Source organism: Pteropus alecto, unplaced genomic scaffold (assembly GCF_000325575.1).
Source record: "Pteropus alecto unplaced genomic scaffold, ASM32557v1 scaffold68, whole genome shotgun sequence".
Lineage (NCBI taxonomy): Eukaryota > Metazoa > Chordata > Mammalia > Chiroptera > Pteropodidae > Pteropus > Pteropus alecto.
The window spans coordinates 9,395,739-9,415,315 of record NW_006441386.1 but is presented as its reverse complement, the minus strand read 5'-3'; the positions used below and the strand labels follow the sequence as shown (position 1 = coordinate 9,415,315).

At 40.5% G+C, this 19,577-nt stretch overlaps 1 protein-coding gene across 10 annotated transcripts in view; it reads left to right on the top strand.

The window, feature by feature from the left end:
- Positions 1–16,714, top strand: part of ZSCAN21 (zinc finger and SCAN domain containing 21) — a 39,741-nt gene extending 23,027 nt beyond the window's left edge. Inside the window, exons 1-5 of one of the 10 annotated variants that reach the window (XM_025051510.1) lie at positions 5,114–5,169; positions 9,211–9,343; positions 12,963–13,382; positions 13,653–13,842; positions 15,487–16,714. In XM_025051510.1, the coding sequence (XP_024907278.1) occupies positions 12,999–13,382; positions 13,653–13,842; positions 15,487–16,325 (1,413 nt within the window). In that variant the 5' untranslated portion in view covers positions 5,114–5,169; positions 9,211–9,343; positions 12,963–12,998 and the 3' untranslated portion in view covers positions 16,326–16,714. Of the gene's footprint in view, positions 1–5,090; positions 5,195–5,497; positions 5,852–9,210; positions 9,344–12,904; positions 13,383–13,652; positions 13,843–15,486 lie in introns of those variants that run through there. The other 9 variants (XM_015594600.1, XM_015594603.2, XM_015594601.2 and 6 more) reach the window with 9 other exon arrangements.
- Positions 16,715–19,577: the final 2,863 nt, after the last annotated feature.

Below are 19,577 nucleotides of genomic sequence, written 5' to 3'. Positions count from 1 at the left end.
TCCTTCCGCTACCAAATTCCTCTACCAGGTAGACTATAACCACTGTTTTTGTCTCTTCACTGCTGATATCCTCCCTCTTCAAGCCCCTGTAGCAGCTCTTAACCATTTGCGTGGCAGTTAAAGGTTGCTGGTGTTCTTGACAGAGGATTTTTCTCTCATTTTAATTCTTCCTTACTTTGCTATAACATTTGACCATTTCCTTGAAACCCTGTTGGTTCTCATTAGACTGTCCTTCATTTTCTCTCCCTTCCTCCTCCACGTGGGAATAATAACCATGAATATTCTCTAATCCACATACCAACTTTGCAAAGACAGTTGCCTGCATATTACAGATGTGGAAACAGGACTGAAAAGTGGTTTACCCATTAAGTAGCAGAGCTAGATTTTAAAACCAGGTGTATCTGACTCCAGCAACCAGATTCTTTACTTTGTCATCCCTTGTGCTCCTTTATGAGTCCAATCATTTTGCCACCTTCATGCATCACTTACATCATTCCACAACTACATTTCTGGAGCTGCCTGGCATAATGGTTAAGCACATGGGCATCAGAGCCAGTTTACCTAGGATCAAATTCTTTATCTACCACTTACTTCCTATGTCTTAGTTTCCTCATCTGCAAAATGGGCATAGAGTTATTATAAGCATTAAATAAGCCATTACATGTAAAGCATCTATAATAGTGCCTGACGTAAGTGTTCCAAAAATATTAGCTATTATTTCCTCGTGGGCTTCTAGCTCTTTCCTGAATATTCACTTACCCCTCACTAAAGTCTCCCTTTTTAAAGTGAAACATGCTGGCAGTGTCCTCTATCCCATGAGTACCTAAAACACGCAACCTTGAAATCAGGTCTTTGTGAAAACTGAGGACCCAGGCTCTGGGCCCATTTTAATCCCAGATGGAATGGAGAGAATTTCATATGGCCTCTGTGATTCTCTCAAATTGTCCCTTTGTTAGTAGTTAACCACCACTGCCTGCCTCAGATGTCATCCATCCCTGATTCTTGAACAAAGGAGCTGTTAGTCTGACTCCACCCTACCTGGGTTATCTGTCATTGTATGCCCTGCATTTGGTTCTGGATTCCACATTTTAAAGAAGAGACAGACCAACTGCAGAATGGTAAAAGCAAAACCACCTCATGCGTACAATCAAGTTTTGCTTGGTGAGGAGAAAACTCACTGGGAACTTGGTCTCTGCCATCAAAGATGTAAAGGACTCTCATCTGAAGAGGATTTCAGTTTGTCCTGCTTGACTCCAAGAAATAAAACTAAATCCCTTTCAACAAACATTATTGTCAGGCCACATGCTGGGTGTTAAGAATGAAAAAAAGAAAGAGACATAGCAATGCGTAAGGCAGATAAGTAAAGCCAGCTCTGCCTAACCACTAGCAGGACTTTGGGCAAATTAGAAAAAGGCACCCCTTCCTCAGGACACTTGACTACCTTCTGCTGACAAGTTGTGATTTCCTATACAATTTCCTGATAATTCCCTGATAAGATGAATGATGGCACAAGTTGCACAACAAGGAGTGGCCCTTGTAGAAACCACTGGAAAAGAAAAAACCTTGCAGAGCCAGCCAGAGCAGGTGCCTGCATCCGTTCAGGCATTCAGGTATGGCTGGGGACACTCAGGGGTCCTGGGCAGGAAAGGATCTTGCATGGGGAAGGACTGGGCAGATATCCTTTGTGATCTCCTTATACTGAGATTATGCAAATTTTTCCTGAGTTCTTCCACAAACAAGGGGTAACAAGCCAGTAACCTCCTCTTGTGAAAGTCTTGGCAGGAAATTTTACCCTGTCTTATTAAGGAGAAGGCAGGTGGCCCTCACCAGGGAGGACAAAATGGAAAAAAGGACCTATGATAGGTAGAGCCACATCTATCCCTTGGGATGGGGGGCTGACATTAAAACAAAGGAGATCAAAAATAATATTGTAGCAAGTTTTGAAGATTAAAAATCCCTTACTATTGGTATAGCTAGTTATAAAGCTGACTCTCACATGATCCAAATGCTTTAGAGTTGCCAGAGCAGCTATTATTATATCTATTTTCCACATAATCAGGTTGCATAGCCACATCTCCCAAGGCTCATTAGCAACAGAGCTCCAGCGCTAAGCTGTGGGGCTATCTAACCACACCACTTTTATTCTCTTTTCCTTTCTGTTTCTTTAGAAAATATCTTTGCAGCTTCCCAACATGCTGTATGTGGAGACTCCTTACAGGAAGAAAAAAAGGAAGTTTTCAGAGCTGCAATAGATAAGAAGCTTACCCAGCTTTGTTCTAAGGGAAATCAAGGTTCGATCCCCCTCTACTGGCCAACCACAGCGATGGCAGCAAAAATAGATGGCAAGAAGGAGCGAGAAGATTCAGAAAGCAACCATTTTAGAGAGAACTATGACCACCCTGATGGAAAAGGAAAGAGGAAACCAAGGCCTACAAAAACCGTTGGTAGCTTTTCCCTTTCCAGATTTCTGCTACAAAGGGCAAAGAATCCTTTTTCAAGTCAGATGAAAAAGAGAATTTTTAAAGAGTTTAAGCCAAAACTGATGACAGTTGCCAGAGAGCAAGATCTCAAATGCTTTGGAGAATGACAGTTTTTAATTCCTTTAATGCATTTGGAATTGAGGGAATTTAAGGAAGATTACGTGAAGGTGGGAGAAAGCAAGGTGGGGATTGGTTAGGATAGTTAAGATTATGCTCACTTGAGGGTGGTTACGCCCTCGAGGGATATTACTTCTGGCATTTCAAAGTTGTTATTAACCTAGATGAACAAGAACAATGGACAGTGCTGGCCTAAAAACCTTCTCACTGAAGAAGTTACAGGCCTGGGCTGTAACTACCCACCCCGACTTGCCCAGTTAAGAATTTATGATCAGACTATCCTATGTGGTTACTTTCTGTAGAACCCCTTTTTCATCCATAATGTCTGCCAAGAACTGCATATATTTTTCCTTTTTCAATTTTTTCTTGTGCCTTAACACAATGGCTGACACACTATAGGTTCTGGCGATTGTTGAATTAATTCATTGGAAGAATATGAGGTTCTTGGAAGTCAAAACCGTTCTGAAGAAGAAATGCAGGTGACACATCACACACAGTGATCTACCATTACATTGGCTAACTTTTCCTTTGTTCTTTCCTGGTTTTATCATGTGGTCATTGATATATTAATGGAAGAGAATAATGGATCACCCCGAGTTAACTTGTTTTAATATAATATGTTGTGGATGGACAGCATCTTGATCTTTCTAATGATATCTTTAAAAATCTGTTGAGATATAGTAAAGACACAGAATTGAATTAGATAATCTAGATTCTACTGTCGGCTCTACTACTAATTAGCTAACTAGTGTACCTCAGATCTGACTTCTCCAGGCATTGGTTTTTAAATCTGAAAACAAGAGCTTATCCAGATTGTCCTTAAGGTTTCTTTTGGTGTTAATATTTTGCAACTCTAGACCCCCTTTGCTTTAGGAAGAACAATGGGCTTGGAATTGGACGGATTGCTTCAAGCCCCAGCATCACAACTCACTGGTTGCATGACTAGGCAAAAGATCTTTTGACTAAGAGGCTGAAAGAGCGCTACCAAAACAACAACACATGTGGCTAATGGAACAGATGCAGGTTTCCTGGTTTTTCCCTCAGCCCTACTTATTGTTCCTTTTAACCATTTCTTCTTTCTCTAGCCTAATGAAGAGGCAGCATAGTGCTTAAAATCATAGGCTTTGGAGAAAAAGAGCCAGGTTCAAATCTTGACTTTCCCACATATCAGTTATATGACACTGGATAAATTCCTTACCTTTCTGAGCCCGTTTCCTAATCTATAGAACATATTTTACTATTTCACAGGGGTAAGCATTCTTAGGATTATAGTATTTCATAGGATTGATATAATGAAGATAAATGTGTGTAGATTGTTTCCAAAAATAGTCAAATCATCTCCCACCCCACATACTCTTTTGCTATTTGACCAAGATAGAGTGTTTTTCTTCCCCTTGAATCTGGCCCAGTGACCTGTTTTAACAATAGAATGTGGTGGAAATGTTGCTATGCAACTTCCAAGGCTGGTCCCTAAACACCTATGAGTCCCATTTTGATGCCTTAAAATGCTCCTTTTGGGGAAACCAGTCATCATGCCTGAGAAAGCCCAATAAGCCATGCCGACAGACTAACACGGAAGAGTATCAAGGACCCAGGCCAACATCCCAGCTGAGTTCATCTGTGGGCCAGCACCAACTGCCAGCCATCCCAGCTCCCCAGTTGACACCACAGGAAGCAGAACAAACCCCAATTCAGACTCGTTAAGATAATGTGAGAAATAATAATTGTTGTGTTAAGGCACTAAGGTTTTTTGTTTGTTTTTTAATGCAGCAATAAAGAATTGCAACCAAATGCTTAAAACATAGTACCTGGCCCATAGTAAGTACTCAAAGGAGGTGTGTAGAGGGAGTGGTAATGAAGGAGTGTTGTAAAAAGTTTTTCCTCTATTAAGGGGAAACTAATAGGAATTTGGAGCAAGCTGTAGGAAGATTTTTTGGGTCGTTTAACCCAAAAAAATTCATTCCGCGAAACTCCTGTCATCCCCATCCCCAGGGCTCAACTTCTTCAAAACAGCACAATACGATGCAGAAAGTGGCCATTTTTGAGCTACTCTTTCTTGAGAAGGTCCTTCCTTGCATTGACCTTTTCACATCAGTTCCATTCATTGGTCTTCTGGGGTTCCATAATACAAACTTCTTTTTCAAATGATAGCATTTTACATATTTGAAAACTAAGACTGCTTTGTCCCTCATTCTCCCTCATCTTTTCCTACCCAAGTTGTAAAAAAACAAACAAACAAAAAAAAACCTCCAGATTCTCTGAGGTCAAATGGTATGGTGTTCAGACCTCACACCTCCCGATTTGCTCATTTCTCGGACCTTTCTTAGTGAAAAATAAGAAGGAAAGAGAACAAGATCCTTGCCCCTTCACGTTGGGGGGGATTCTGCTCGCCTGATAAGGACCTCAATCTCCCACGCACCCTAAACAGAGGTACCAAGAAGACCTCCGAATCCCTAGAGGGGCCGCTGCGGCCGCGCACAACTGTCCGCGGGCGGGATTATGACGCACTTCCGGCTGCGCTGGCCTCGGTGCGCGTCGAGGTGTCTCAGCCCGCGAGCGGCTCTGACTCACGGTGAGCCTCCTGATCTCCCAGTTAGGTTGGTGGGAGACAGAGGGAACCTTGGCCAAAAGGGTTCGGGGAGGGAGGAGTGGGTGTACCACCTGTGGCCTCCGAGGACCACCCCTTTCCCCAGACCCGTCCTGGAAGAGCTGTGGGGAGGAGCCCCGCATCTCTGCCCAGCCCCAGATGGTGGAGGCGCTTGCTCCTTGGAAAGTATTTTCCTCCCCCAAGGGCTTTAACAAATGAAACTTTGTTTCGTGTTTCAGAGCAGTTTTTTTGTGTGTGCGCTGCCTGAGCCGAGCCATCAGTCTGATCTGGGCTGCTATCTCTTTTTCCCTAGCTCTCAACTGGAGGTCCGAACTCAGGGCTAATTGGTGGAACACGCCCGAGGGGGTTGGAGACCTCTTGTTAGAAAACGAACCTCGTTAGAAATCCAGGATCCTATCTGATTCAAGGGAGGGAATAGTCCTACTGGGCTTTGTTCAGGTTAGAAAGCATACAAATAACGGGGATCTGCTCAAGTTCGGAAACAACATTAGAGGACCGTTAATAGAGTTTGTCAAGAGAAAGGTGATCTGGTGGGCGGGGTACTTGGAAACCTATGTTATACAAGGAAGAGTTGAAACAACTGTGGAAAAGATTTAAGTGATAAGATGATTGTTTTTTCAGGAATTGGAAAGCTACTGCGGAGAAAGTAAGTATTGATGTAGGGCTGAGCTAGGATCCGTGACGTTAGAAGATAAAAAGTTATGCACAATTTGGTTCGGTCTAAAGAAAACCTCTAACAGAACTAACAGAATTCTGTGCCTCAAGAATTATCAAATTTGCCTGCCTAGGAGTTTTCAGGTACAGACTGAGTGTTTTAAAGGCATTCTAGCATCAGTTGGTAAGTCCCATTAACTTACTAGAATCTATGATAATTTGATACATTTATGCTTCGTCTTGTTAATGAATTTGAGGCACCTTTATAAGAGCATATAAGCTTTGGGAAATTGGTATAAAAGGGGAAAAAACTTGGAACAGAACAAAGGCCTTTTGCTAGTAGTAGACCATGAGTGTTTGCTTGATGGATCTCTTTAGCTTAACATTCTAAATAGCCTTTAAAAAGTAGTTTACTGTGGTTAGTAATGTAAGTTAGTAATGAAGCCTCCATTTTCTATCCACATGCTTTTGATGAGCACTTTATTAAGAAAAATTCAGAAGCCAAGACCTAGAGGGTATCCCTAAATGTACCTTTAGACAAACGTAACATGGCCAAATGTGAAATTACTGATTTCCTTCAGGGGAAAAAAGAATCAAGGCAGAGCATTATCAGATTTGTTTTTTAATCTTTGCCAGTCTGAGAGATTGAAGCATTTCTTTTATTATAATGAAGGTTGAGCATCTTTTCATGGATTAATTACTGAGCTGAGACTTGAAAGATAAATAGAAGCCTGCTATGAGAATTGGTCGCTGATTGAGCATAGGAAATGAGAAGGGAAGTGGTGACTGAATGGAGAAGCAGAGGCCAGATTGGGATTTGTTTGCCATCCAAAGAAGTTAAGTGATTTCAGACACCTGGGTTTTGTGAGCAGATTGGTGTTTTAAAACTCTACAGATAGCCTTTGAGCTTGTGGAGATAGAATTGCTAAACTGGAAAATGGCCTATGTGATTTCAAAGGATGAAGGGATGCTGTCATTATGTTGCCAGCAAGTTCAAAGCTAAAAATATTAGATAAAAATAGTTTTTGTGTTACGATTGTAATAGATCTGCTAGAAACAATTTCATTAGGCCAATATTCTGACAATTATGAGAGCGAGAAATTCACTATTCTTCCTAGAGACAAGGCATGTATCTCTTAAAAATTAATCATAAAAGAAAAAGGCTTCACAGCTTTTTTAAATGTCTAGGAATGGTCTGCTTCAACATCATGTGTTGTTGAAGTTAACAGCTATATTTCTCTTTACTTCCTCTCCATAATAGACAGCATTTACCAAAACTGCTTGTTTGCCTCAACACTCCTCATTTTTTATTTAACCCATTTCCCATTTGCCCCAAGAATATTCGCTGGCAGTGCTTGCAGCAGCAACATTTACCCTGAAATAATTCACAGATTACAGTCCTAACTTTACCCCCAGAGTTTGCCTTGAAATATCTTACTTTTATTATTATTTTCACATCGCTCTAGTATATCAATAGTCTTTGGAAACAAATGACATCATTCTATTTATAGCATTCTGTTTTTAGTAGTGGCCTTTCCACTTACAAACTATAGTAATTTTCGATCACTGAAAATGTCAAATCCTAGAAAGCGTAGCATTCTTACTCATGATGTTCAGCTAACACTGGCAGCGAGCTGCACTTTTTTTCTAAATGGGAAAAGGGTTAAACAAACATTTGAGAACAGTTTTAGAGTTATAAAATAGCTCAAAGATAATACAGTGAGTCCCTAACTACCTCTCACCCCAGTATCCCTTATTTTTAACATTATTGCTTACGTTCGTCACAACTAAGGAACCAACATTGGTACATTATGATTAAGCTCCACAGTTTATTTGAATTTTACTAGTTTTTCCCTAATGTCCTTTTTCTGTTTCAGGATTCCATTTAGGATACCACATTACATTAGTCTTAATGTCTACTTAGTGTCCTCTGGTTAGTGACGTTTTCTCAGCCTTTCCTTGTTTTTTATGACCTTGACAATTTTGAGGACCACTGGTCAGTTATTTTGTAAAATGTCCGTCAATTTGAGTTTGTCTGATGTTTTTCTCATGGTTCGGCCAGGGTTATGGTTCTTGAGGAGGTAGACCACAGAGATGAAGTACTTTTATCATTATATATCAGGGCACTTTATCAGTGGTGATGTTAATCTTTTTTAAATTGATTTTTTTTAGGTAGCATTGGTTAATAACATAAGTTTCAGGTGTACATTATAGTTCAGTATCTGTACATTATTGTATACTCCCCCACGAAAAGTCTAGTTTCCATTCCATTACCATATATTTGACCCCGTTTCTCCATTTTGCCCTTACTCCTCTGATAACTACCATTTTGATGTTTCTGTCTCTGAGTTTTTATTTCTTACTTTTGTGTTTTGTATTCCTTGAGTGAAATCTATGGTTCTTGTCCTTTTCTGTCTTAGCTCAATACCCTCAAGATCCATCCATGTTATTGCAGATGGCAGTATTTCATTTATTTTTTTTATGGTAGAATAGTATTTCAGAGAGAAAAAGAGAGAGCGTGTGGGTGTGGATGCGTGTGCGTGTGTGTGTGTGGTGTGTGTGGTGTGTACCGTGATGATGTTAATCTTGATCAACTGGCTGAGATAGTGTTTGTTTCTCCACTGTAGTTACTTTCTCCCAGCCCCTTTCTATACTCTTTGGAAGCAAGTCAGTAAGTGCAGCCTATACTCAAAGGGTGTGGAGTTAAGTACCACCTTCTTGAGGGGGGAGTATCTACATAAATTATTTGGAAAAATTCTGTATGGGAGATTTGTCATTTCTTCTCTATCTAGCCCCCTTTTTTTTTTTTTTTACATCAGTATGGGCTTATGGATATTTATTTTACACTTAGAGTTATAATCCAGTACTACAGTATTTATTTTGTTGCTCAAATTATTTCATCTGTGGCCATTGGGAGCTTTTATATGTTAGATACTGTGTCCCTTTGACATGCCTCACTAGTGTTTTGTTTGTTTTTTGTTTCTTCAAACACTTTCTGGCATTACAAGATGCCCCAGGCTCATCTTGTGTATTCCCCAACCTTGGAATCATCCATTTTTCCATTTCTAGTTCTTTTTAGGGGAGAACGATATTTAGAAACCGAGATCTGGGCACTGAATGTGCTGATTGCTTCTAGACCTTCACAGCATACAGAGCTAGGAAATAAGTGTCTGTATACTAACCTATGTACATACTCTGTATCAGTCTCATATTACACTAAACATGAGTTCATACTTCCATATCTTTTAACTTAAATTTGTATCGGTAGTATTTTTTAAAACCCAATTTTATAGTTTTTACTCTTTAAGGGTAACCCCAAAGATCCATGTATCACATTCTTTCTTTCCACAGATATTTGAGCACCTGCAAAGTACTAGGCATATTCTAGATGTTTGGAATATTACAGTGAACAAAACAGATGAAAGTTCCTGCCCTCAAGAGCTGATATTCAGGGAAGGAGACAGACAGTTTTTTTTTAAAAAAGGTAAAATATATAATATTTGTATGGTGGTAAATGATGTAGAGGAAAAGGATAGGAGGATAAGGAGTTCTGGAGTGAGGGAGGGTAGTGTGCAGTTTAAAACTGTGGTCAGGGTGCCTCAGCCAAATGATGACATCTGAGTACAGACCTGGAGGAGGTGAGGGAGCCAGTCATGTGTAATCTGGAGAAAGTGTGATCTGCAGGAAGTGTTAGGCAGAGGGAGCGGCATGGACAAAGGCTCTGAGATGGGAGTGTGCCTGAGGTAGAATGAATAAGAGAAGTACAAGATGAGATCAGAGGCAACAGGGGCTGAGATCTTGTGAGGCCTTGCTGGCCATTATGATAACTTAGCTTTTACTCTGTATAACACACAAATGAAGCCTTGAGGTGTGAGTGGAGGAATGATGTGATCTGACTGGTATTTTCACAGGATCATTCTCACTTCTGTGCTAAGAATGGACTGGGGGGGGCAAGGGTGGAACCAGTTAGGAGGCTATTGCAGTACCAGTTAGGAACCAGGTAGGAAACTGTCGTTCCAGGCAAGAGGTCATGGTCTGGGATGACAGTGTTGAAGGTAGAGAGAAGTGGTTGAAGTCTATCTCTTGTACGTAAACTAGCAGGATTTGCTTATGAATCGTATGTAGAGTGTAAAAGAAAGAGGAGTCAGGGATGACCAGGTTTTTGGTCCAAGAAAATAGAACAGTGGAGTTACCATTAACTGAGATGAACAGCTTTGAGGAGAAAGATGAGAAGTGCAGTTTGGGACATATAAAGCTTAAGATGCCATTGGTTGGGCTGGTGGCAATGTCAAGTGTGTAGTTGGTCATATGAGTCTGGGGTTCAAAGGAGAGGTCCAGGCTGAAGATAAATTAGCAATTGTGAGGCTATAGATGGTAATTAAAGCCACATGACTGGATGAAATTTCCAAGGAGAATAAGTACAGCATGGAAGAAAAGGTCCCAGTGCCCAGCCCACCACTTGTTTGTGGTCTTGCTGAGAAATGAATTTTAATTGTGAGCACTACAGAACTAATGCACTAGAATGAATCACTTAGCTTGTGAGCCCACCCAGCAGCCTGGCAGCAACATTTAGGGAAACGTTCTTCTTTAATTATAACTATGTACCTGTTTTGCAGAGGCAGTCATGTTATACAGTGGCATGTGTGAGATTGGATTTGCCAAGTTCTGGGAACAGATCCACATGAATGTGATATAGGATACTTTCTGTTTCATGCCATCTGTGCTGTATAACTCCTAGTGTCCTGTTGAGTTTCCCAGGTTTGATCCCAGAAGCTGAGCAGCCCAAACAGGTTCCAGTGTCTTTCCTGTTCTTGGGATGCCCTTCTCTGGCTAGAGTGTGAAATTTTGTGACCAGTTATATATTTACTCAGACACAGAGGCCTACTTTTAAGCATTTCTAAGGAATGCTCCCAGCACTGCTACATCTGTTATTTTTAGTTATTTTAAATGCTTTGGGTGCTAGTGCCTTTATTTTAGGAGACTAGATGTCAGTCCTTCTCCCCTGGCTCAGTTTTAACGTAATCCTGAACTTGGGCACTCCACGCTCTAGCAGTGTATTGTGTGTGTAGGACAGCATTAGCGGGTGGACGGTGCTGATTCTGGTTCACCCAGTCAGAACACCTGTTGGCATCTCAATAGGATGCATCAGAACTGGCACAGTGGAGGGGAATCTGAGTACTGGCATCCCTAGAATTCTGATAATTACTAATAATAACTTTTCATAAAATCAAGGTTATGTACTGAGGTCCTGTTACTAGAATCTCATTTCATATTTTTAAAAATTACCAAAATTGGTTGCAAAAATAAGTGAAGGGAAACAGTCATATATAAAAGACATGTTTTTAATAGATATTCACTAAATGTGTGAATCTAAACACCTAATATAAAAGCTTTAACATAAATGTACATTTGTTGGGGCGGGGGGAGCTTCTGCCTGGGCTGGAATTGCTGCATTTTTGTTTTCCTGGGTTTTTGGGTTTTTTGAAGGCCATGAAATTTGGGCATTAGTAGTAAAACTGTTTTGTCAAAAGACTGCTTATGATCCCTTTAAAGACTTTCTGATTTATAAAAGTAATAATGCCCATTATAGAAAATTTGAAAAATCAAAAATAAGAATTTAAAAAATGAAACGTAGAAATATCACTGTTAATATTTTGTTCTTTTACCTTCATTGTGATTATGTGTGTATTATGGGGTGTGTGTGAATATGCATGCTAGAAATTAGCGTACTCAGTTTTTAAATACCTTAGATTTAGATTATCTTCAACTCTTGTTTCCTCATCTTCAGCTTATATAATCCATTTATGCTTCCTTTCTATGGTCTCTACCTTTGTTATCAATATAATTTCATGTAACAAACACCCACATAGATTTTAATCTGCTTGGCTCTTTATTGAGACTGCTGGAGTTTTCCTTCTCTAGATTATCCAAATCCAGGATGGAAGCATCTATGTGACATGAAAGGTGCTGCTTAAAGTTTGAAAACATGCTCAGGAAGGCCAGTCACAGCATGTAAAATCTTACATGAATCTACTAATTCATGTAGTTTTCTTTCAAAATTATTTAATGAATGTCAGTTATGACAGACTGCTTCTATTATCTGTTTACACATTTATTTTCTGTCTCCCTCACTAACTAGAAAGCTCTGTGAGGGTAGGAGTGTATTTGTCTTATTCGTCATTACAACCCTAGCTCGAGGCCCATAGCAGGTATTCATTAAATGTTGAATGAATGGACTTCACTTTTTTGGTAAATGAAGAAAATAGAAGTAATTATATTTACTGCAGTTGTTTTTGGTATTCTAATGTATCAACTGACTGAATTATTAGAATACTTAAAATTTTAAAGGAAAAATTTATTTTTAAACATTTTGTTTGTATCATCTATTATGACTTAATTTTTCCCTCAGTAATTTCTTCTCAGTAATACATATATCATCAAAATAAATACTTCTATAAGAATATAGATTACTTTTTAGTCTAATCTCTGTCATTCTACTTCCCTTTTGGTGAAAGCTAAAGGTAAAAGGCATTTAAAAACTTCAGTATGCCCTATTTAAAATGGGTCAGGTGAAGCTCAAAATTACATCACTAATTATACTCAATCATTTTTAAATTTACTAGTTAATTCCAGCCTCATAACATGATTCCTGATTATGCTGACTAGCCCAGTCATTTGACCAGTAAATTCTGAACGATGACCCTAAAAGTCTTAGGTTTAAACAGACTGCATTTGGCCAGCAGAGAGCCTATCGAAATCTAAGGAGTTCTAAGATTCTGAGACAGTTTTCGGAGCAAAGTTAATTTAAATTTCATTTTTAAATTATGTCGTAGTGCCTTTTTTAGGAGAGTGAATACAAAGTAAAATCAAAGTAGGATATCCTGAGCTAACTCCAGAGAAATTTTGAACAGTAATTTTTATGTGATAGTTTTATGATGGCCATGATTTCCATAATTGCGTGTGCTAAAGATGTGGCTGTAAACACCCGCTCCCCCACTCCCATTTTTTTTCTTTGGGTAATTTTATGTTAACTGTATTTTCTTAGGTTTAACCTATAGCTAAAGAACCAGAAACCCAAAAGAACCAATATTTCTGCTACACAGAGTCCCATCTTTAGTGAGGCTGTTTCTGGAGTCCATATGATGACCAAGGTACTGGGCATGGCCACAGGTCTGGGCCCTAGGCCTCCACAGGAGCAGGTGGGGCTGAAAATCGGGGAGGAGAAAGAGAAATGCTTTCCTAGCTTGGAGATGTTCCGCCAGCGCTTCAGGCAGTTTGGGTACCATGACACACCTGGACCCCGGGAAGCCCTGAGCCAGCTCCGGGTGCTCTGCTGTGAGTGGCTGAGGCCTGAGATCCATACCAAGGAGCAGATCCTGGAGCTACTCGTGCTGGAACAGTTCCTGACCATCCTGCCCCGGGAGCTGCAGGCCTGGGTGCAGGAGCATTGTCCAGAGAGTGCTGAAGAGGCTGTCACTCTCCTGGAAGATCTGGAACAAGAACTGGATGAACCAGGACAGCAGGTAGGCTGCAGGAAATTTTTTTGAACCGTGAGATTGGGAGCATAGCATTCCAGGCAGGAGTGGTTTGTCCATATAATAATAGCTGAATGGAAGTTTTTACTGAGTTAGATCATGTTTCCTCCTATTTTTTCCCTACTATCCTATACTAACTTTAGCCTTAATTAAATCGGAGGGTGTTTTTCTTTTCTCTTTCCTAGAGATTCTACATAGCTCTCCTGAGATTTTCTTTTATTCTAGTTCTTAAACCTAGCTATTCCTCATTGTCTCTAGGTCTCACCACCTCCAAATAAACATAAACAAGTGTGGGCGATGTCCTCTTCAGGAACAGCAAAGGAATCCCTGAGCAGCACACAACCACAGTCTGTGGAGACCAGTCCCAAATACGAATCTTGGGGACCACTATACATCCAAGAGACTGGCGAAGAACAGGATTTCACTCCTGAGCTGAGACAGATTCAAGGTAGGAACCATCTGTCAGGCCCCAGTCAGTACCCCAGGCCTTTGTGTTTGAAGAAACAGACTAATTCTGATTACTGGTTATGAGACAATCCCGTAGAGCAGCAGTCCCCAACCTTTTTGGCACCAGGACCGTTGCTCCTATGTGAATCTAATGCCTGATGATCTGAGGTGGTGTTGCTAGTGCTAGGGAGCGGCTACAAATACAGATGAAGCTTCGTTCCCTTGCCTGCAGCTCACCTCCTGATCTGTGGCCTGGTTCCTAACAGGCCACACACCGGTACTCGTCCGTGGCCCAGGGTTGGGGATCCTTGATCTAGATTGACTTGACTGTTTTGGCCGACTAGACAGAATGAGTTCTCAGTCCTCCCTCAGGTGTGTCTCAGTCAGTCCTAGTGTGAGAACAGATGACACACTATAAAAAGGACAGCTGAAGTGAACTTAATAAAGGGACTGATTAAGGAAGTGTGGACAGGCTGAATAAACTAATAAGAGATGGTGCTTGTTCCTTTGTTAATAATTTAGTGAACTGGTTATAATCAGCCTTGGATTATGCAGAAATGGTCCCTGGTAAATTCTTTTTCTGCCTCATTTGGCTATTTAAAGTTTTTAACTTTTACTAAGTTACTTATTTTCCACACATAGTTCATGGCAACTTAAAGGGAAGTCTGTATGAGTAGCCAAGTGATTGCTCATCATGGAAAGTGAAAGGGATTTTAACTCCTGATGCTGGTCACCAGCAGACAGCAAATAGCAGGTGAGCCTGGAAGCAGCTGAGTGGTTACTGCTGGCAGAGGAAGGAATTAGAAGGTCAGTTAGAGAGAGACAAGGAAAAGAGGGCTGAGAGAAAAGTACCTTGTCAGTTAGGGTTTCTGTACTCATGGAGGGACGACCTTGCTTAAACAGAGCCCATTTTTCAGAGGGAACTTACTTACTTTTTCTATGTATGTGAGTGGTTAGATGGACTTTTAGAAGTGTGACTGCCTAGTGAAATGTTCTAAAAAGGTATACTACCTCGATCTGATTTCAACAGTGTTACTTTATAATGAAAAGAATTACAAGATAAAGCCAATACAGGTTAAGTGCTAAGAGTTGAACCCTGGTGGGGGGTTAAGTACTTTCATTCAAATTAATAAGGATCTGGGACTAGAATTATTATAAATGGACTGAATGTTCTCTTTCATTGCTTTTATATTCAGCTTCTATGAGCATATAGATTTTTGTGAGTTTGCCATTAGTCTCTTCTCACATAATTATCCTTTTTATTTTCCTTAATCAAAGACCCTTCGTCAATCTTTCTTACTTGTTTCCTTCTGCCTGAGCATTAACCATGTCCTTGCAGCTATCCCAGTATGCTTGGTTTTGCCTTATTACCCTCTATATATGAAGTTCTTCTCCTAGCAGAAAAAGCAATGTACTCATCATACCCTAATAGCTTCTGGTAGGGGGCTTGTGTGGAAGTCTGACATTGTAAACTAGATTTGATGATGACTTATATGTATTATTCTGATATTATGAGCTCTCATCGAGCAATATGTAGGCAGCCTTCAAAACCCATCAGTGTCACCTGATCATTCTGTTTGTCTTTTAACACTTTCTTCTCAGAACAGAATACAACTGACATGTCTTATTCTACTTACTGTTTCAGATTGTAAATCGAACACCCAGAATGAGGAATCAACAGATATGCAGAAAAGTTCTGAAGAGTCTCATGCAGAAGAATTCAAAAAGGATATTATCCCCATGATTATTACTAATAAATGTGAGGCCAGGTTAGAAAAGCAGTGGGAAAACCTTGAAGAAGAAAGAGGAATAAAAACCCCTGTTGTAGACAAAGGTTCTAAGAAAGGTAGAGAATTAATGCCTATTAAACCTGCCCCTGGAGAGAGACGTTACATATGTGCTGAGTGTGGAAAAGCCTTTAGTAATAGCTCAAATCTTACTAAACACCGGAGAACACACACTGGGGAGAAACCATATGTGTGCACCAAATGTGGGAAAGCATTCAGCCACAGCTCAAACCTTACCCTTCATTACAGAACACACTTGGTGGATCGGCCCTATGACTGTAAGTGTGGAAAAGCCTTTGGTCAGAGCTCAGACCTCCTTAAACACCAGCGAATGCACACTGAAGAGGCACCATATCAGTGTAAAGATTGTGGAAAAGCCTTCAGTGGTAAAGGCAGCCTCATTCGACACTATCGCATACACACTGGGGAGAAACCTTATCAGTGTAATGAATGTGGGAAGAGCTTTAGTCAGCATGCAGGTCTTAGTTCTCATCAGCGACTCCACACTGGAGAGAAGCCGTATAAATGTAAGGAGTGTGGGAAAGCTTTCAACCACAGCTCCAATTTTAATAAACATCATAGAATCCATACTGGGGAAAAGCCCTATTGGTGTAATAATTGTGGAAAAACCTTCTGTAGTAAGTCAAATCTTTCCAAACATCAGAGAGTCCATACTGGAGAGGGAGAAGTACTTTAACCGTCAAAATATGCTCTCTTAGTTCTTTTTGTTTTTTTAACTTTAGAACATTAATGCTAGAGAGAAGCCCAGTGATTACAATATAAACTCCAGTGGTAGATTATGTTTTACTCAACATCAAGGGCTCAAGCAATGGCACGGTAGGAGGCAGGCCCTGGAGGGTGTCAGTGGATTCCGCACTCCCCAGTTTAACTGGAGCAGGGTCCTCTCACCACACATCAGGTCCCACAAACCATGCCAGCATTGCCTTTTGTATAGTTAAACTTATGTGTATGTAGTATAATTATGGAGGAAACATTACACTAACAAGAATTATGATTTGTAAAGATTTGAGCCATGTTGAACACAATCTGATTCCGAATAAATTTATAACATCTTGTAATGCTTCAGGACTGTCATAATAAATGGTGTGTTTATTGAACACTGTTCTAGAGACAAAACTATACTGGTATAGCTTTTGGAAAAATTGGATTTGGGGTAAATAGAACATTTAGCACTTGTGAATATGTGTATTAGGAAATTGCAGTAGACTGTAGAGTAGCTGCATCTTGTTCATCGTTCAACATTTTGTCAGCTTCATCTGCATTGTGGTTGTGGATATTTCTGCCAGAGTAGCTGCATCTTGTTCATCGTTCAACATTTTGTCAGCTTCATCTGCATTGTGGTTGTGGATATTTCTGCCAAAGTCTGGAAATCTGACTCTCCCTGAGTTTTCTTTTTCTAAACTCCAGGAGACAATAATATACAATTTGATTACTTTAAATCAATCCCAACTCTTTTCTGTCTGCACTCCCTTTGATTTCCTAAGATACTTCTCTATATATACATTGTAAACTCTTGGCCAATTGTTCTTTTTGTTACCTAGAAACCCAACTTCTTCACTCCTTCCTATCAATTGCTTCTCTTCATATTATGAGTTTTTTCACTTCTGTTTAGTAGTCACTAAAATACCTTTTTGTCTACTGCTACAGCCATAGTGATCAGGCAAACCTGACATGCCAGAATTAGGGCCAGCAAGAAAGTGCCATGTCTATTACCAGTTCTGATCTGTGGAAACTGCCTGCATGCCATCCTGAAATCATTTAAAATATGGGTAATAAGTCTTTATGCACCAGCCAAATGTATTAGGGAGGGGATCATTACTGAAAAAAAAAAAAAATCAGTTGTGCTTGAAATCTGAAATGTTCTTGCTGTTCAGTAGCTTGCTGACAATCTTCTGGATGTCTTGCCAGCCCTATAATTCAGTACCTTTTCATGTGAGGTTTCATGTTATATACTAACCATGATGGAGGCCCACAGAGGATTTAGCGATTAGGCAGCCGCTGACTATCTGTAGGGCTCCTGCTGGGGCTGCTCCACATAAGGGAAGTAAGCTCTGCTAAGCCCAAAGACCTGCCTCTCATCCTCCTAGTTTGGCAAAAGGTGAATGGGTTTCACATCTATGCTACCCCTATCATCCTGACACCTTCTGTGCAGTGGGTACTTTCTGAAGAACATTGATGTCGGACGCAAAGATCTACACACTTCGTTTCGGCTCCCATAGGTCTGTCCGTAAGCAGACATCCTCCTCGGATCTTGTTTCCAGACTTACCTTCTTTGCAGGTCCCTTGTCTACTAGACAAGCTGTTTGCCATCACCCAAGAGGCCATGACATAACCTCAGACCACTCTCCCTCCATACAACATTGGTGCCAAATAAACTGCTTGTACCAGATTTCTCACTGACTGTTACAACCACTCCTAAGGAAGGCCATAGTGAATCAATGCCTTTTTAGTTACACCAACATATTGAGCTGACCCCTCTGAAACACACCCCAATTTCTTCCACCAAGTCAAAGGGAGGCTTCCATGAGTCCACAGGTGTGAGCAGAGGTTGAAGCATCAGTTCAGTAAAGGCAGGTGACACAGGGTCTGAGCCTCCTGCTTACAAACCTTGTGATTTGTGGACCTGCTCATTCCTGATCCCAAATGTGACGATTCCTCCATATGATGAATTGTTGCTGTGTCCACCTGATCCAGATCTAATGACTTGGTGGGTCAGAGCATATTCAGATGTGATTGACAGATCCAGTTACATGGTCGATGTCTCATAGTAGCATCCCAGGAGCTGCCTTTCAAATTGAATAGTTCTTTGCTGCAGAAGGCATGGCCTTGCTCTAGAATTTTATTGGTAAGCTCCTATTGGGGCTTGCCAGACCTCTACAAAACATTTTTACCTACCCATAGATACCTCTAACACCATCTGAATCTGCCAAGTCATATGGTACTTGGGTTTTATGACGGCCACACTTGAAAGTATATGATGCCTTCAAGATTCAAGAAAGCCCACCAAACACTGCCTCTTTCTTAGTAGTGAGGGCAAGATGCTGTAATTTGTCCTTTACCGTAGAAGTTCCCAGGATACCTCAGACATTTGGACCCTTAAAAACTTCATTGATATAAAAGGCCCTTGAATCTTTGTAAGGTTTATCTCCCATCCACTGGTATGTGTGTATTTTACTGAGGGATCCAAGTACACTTGCTACTTCCTGTTCACCAGGTCTGATTATTATTATGTCATCACTAGAATGATGTTCCACAGAACGTCCAGAAAATCAAGGTCCTGTGTGAAGTAGCAGGAAGATTGAGAAGCCTGGGTCGAGAAATTGAATGTATTCTGTCCTTCTTAGTTAATTGTGAACTTTCTTTGACCCTCTTTATTGATGGGGATGGGAAAGAATGCGTTCACCAGATCACTAGCTACATACCATGAGCCAGAGGCCATGTTGACCTGTTTCAGTAAGGACTGTACAGCAGTTGTGTGATTAACTTTATGGTAGACAATCGTCATCGGCCACAATCCAATCTGTTTTGTTTTGTTTTTTTACAGGAGTAATACAGAAGAATTGAGTCATATCTTTGAGGGTAAGACTAATCACTTTAATTCCACACAGGAATTAGTATTCTGATTTACAATCTTGGCTTAGTACAGGGAGAATTTCATGGGTTCCACTTGGCCCTTTACCATAATGACTTAGGCTACAGTTTAGGGAATCAATGTGCTAATCATCCACCCTTCTGCTGAGTATCTCCATTCTAATGATCATTTCAGAAACAGAACCATAAGATGTGTCTCTGGGCCCACTGAGATGAATTTGGGTCAGGACTCAATTTATTAGCTGGCATCTATCTGGATGGCAATGATGGAAGTTTCAGATTCTCTAGATCTGTGTCACCTCTGACACTGTATCCAATAGCCTCAAAGGTCTAGGCA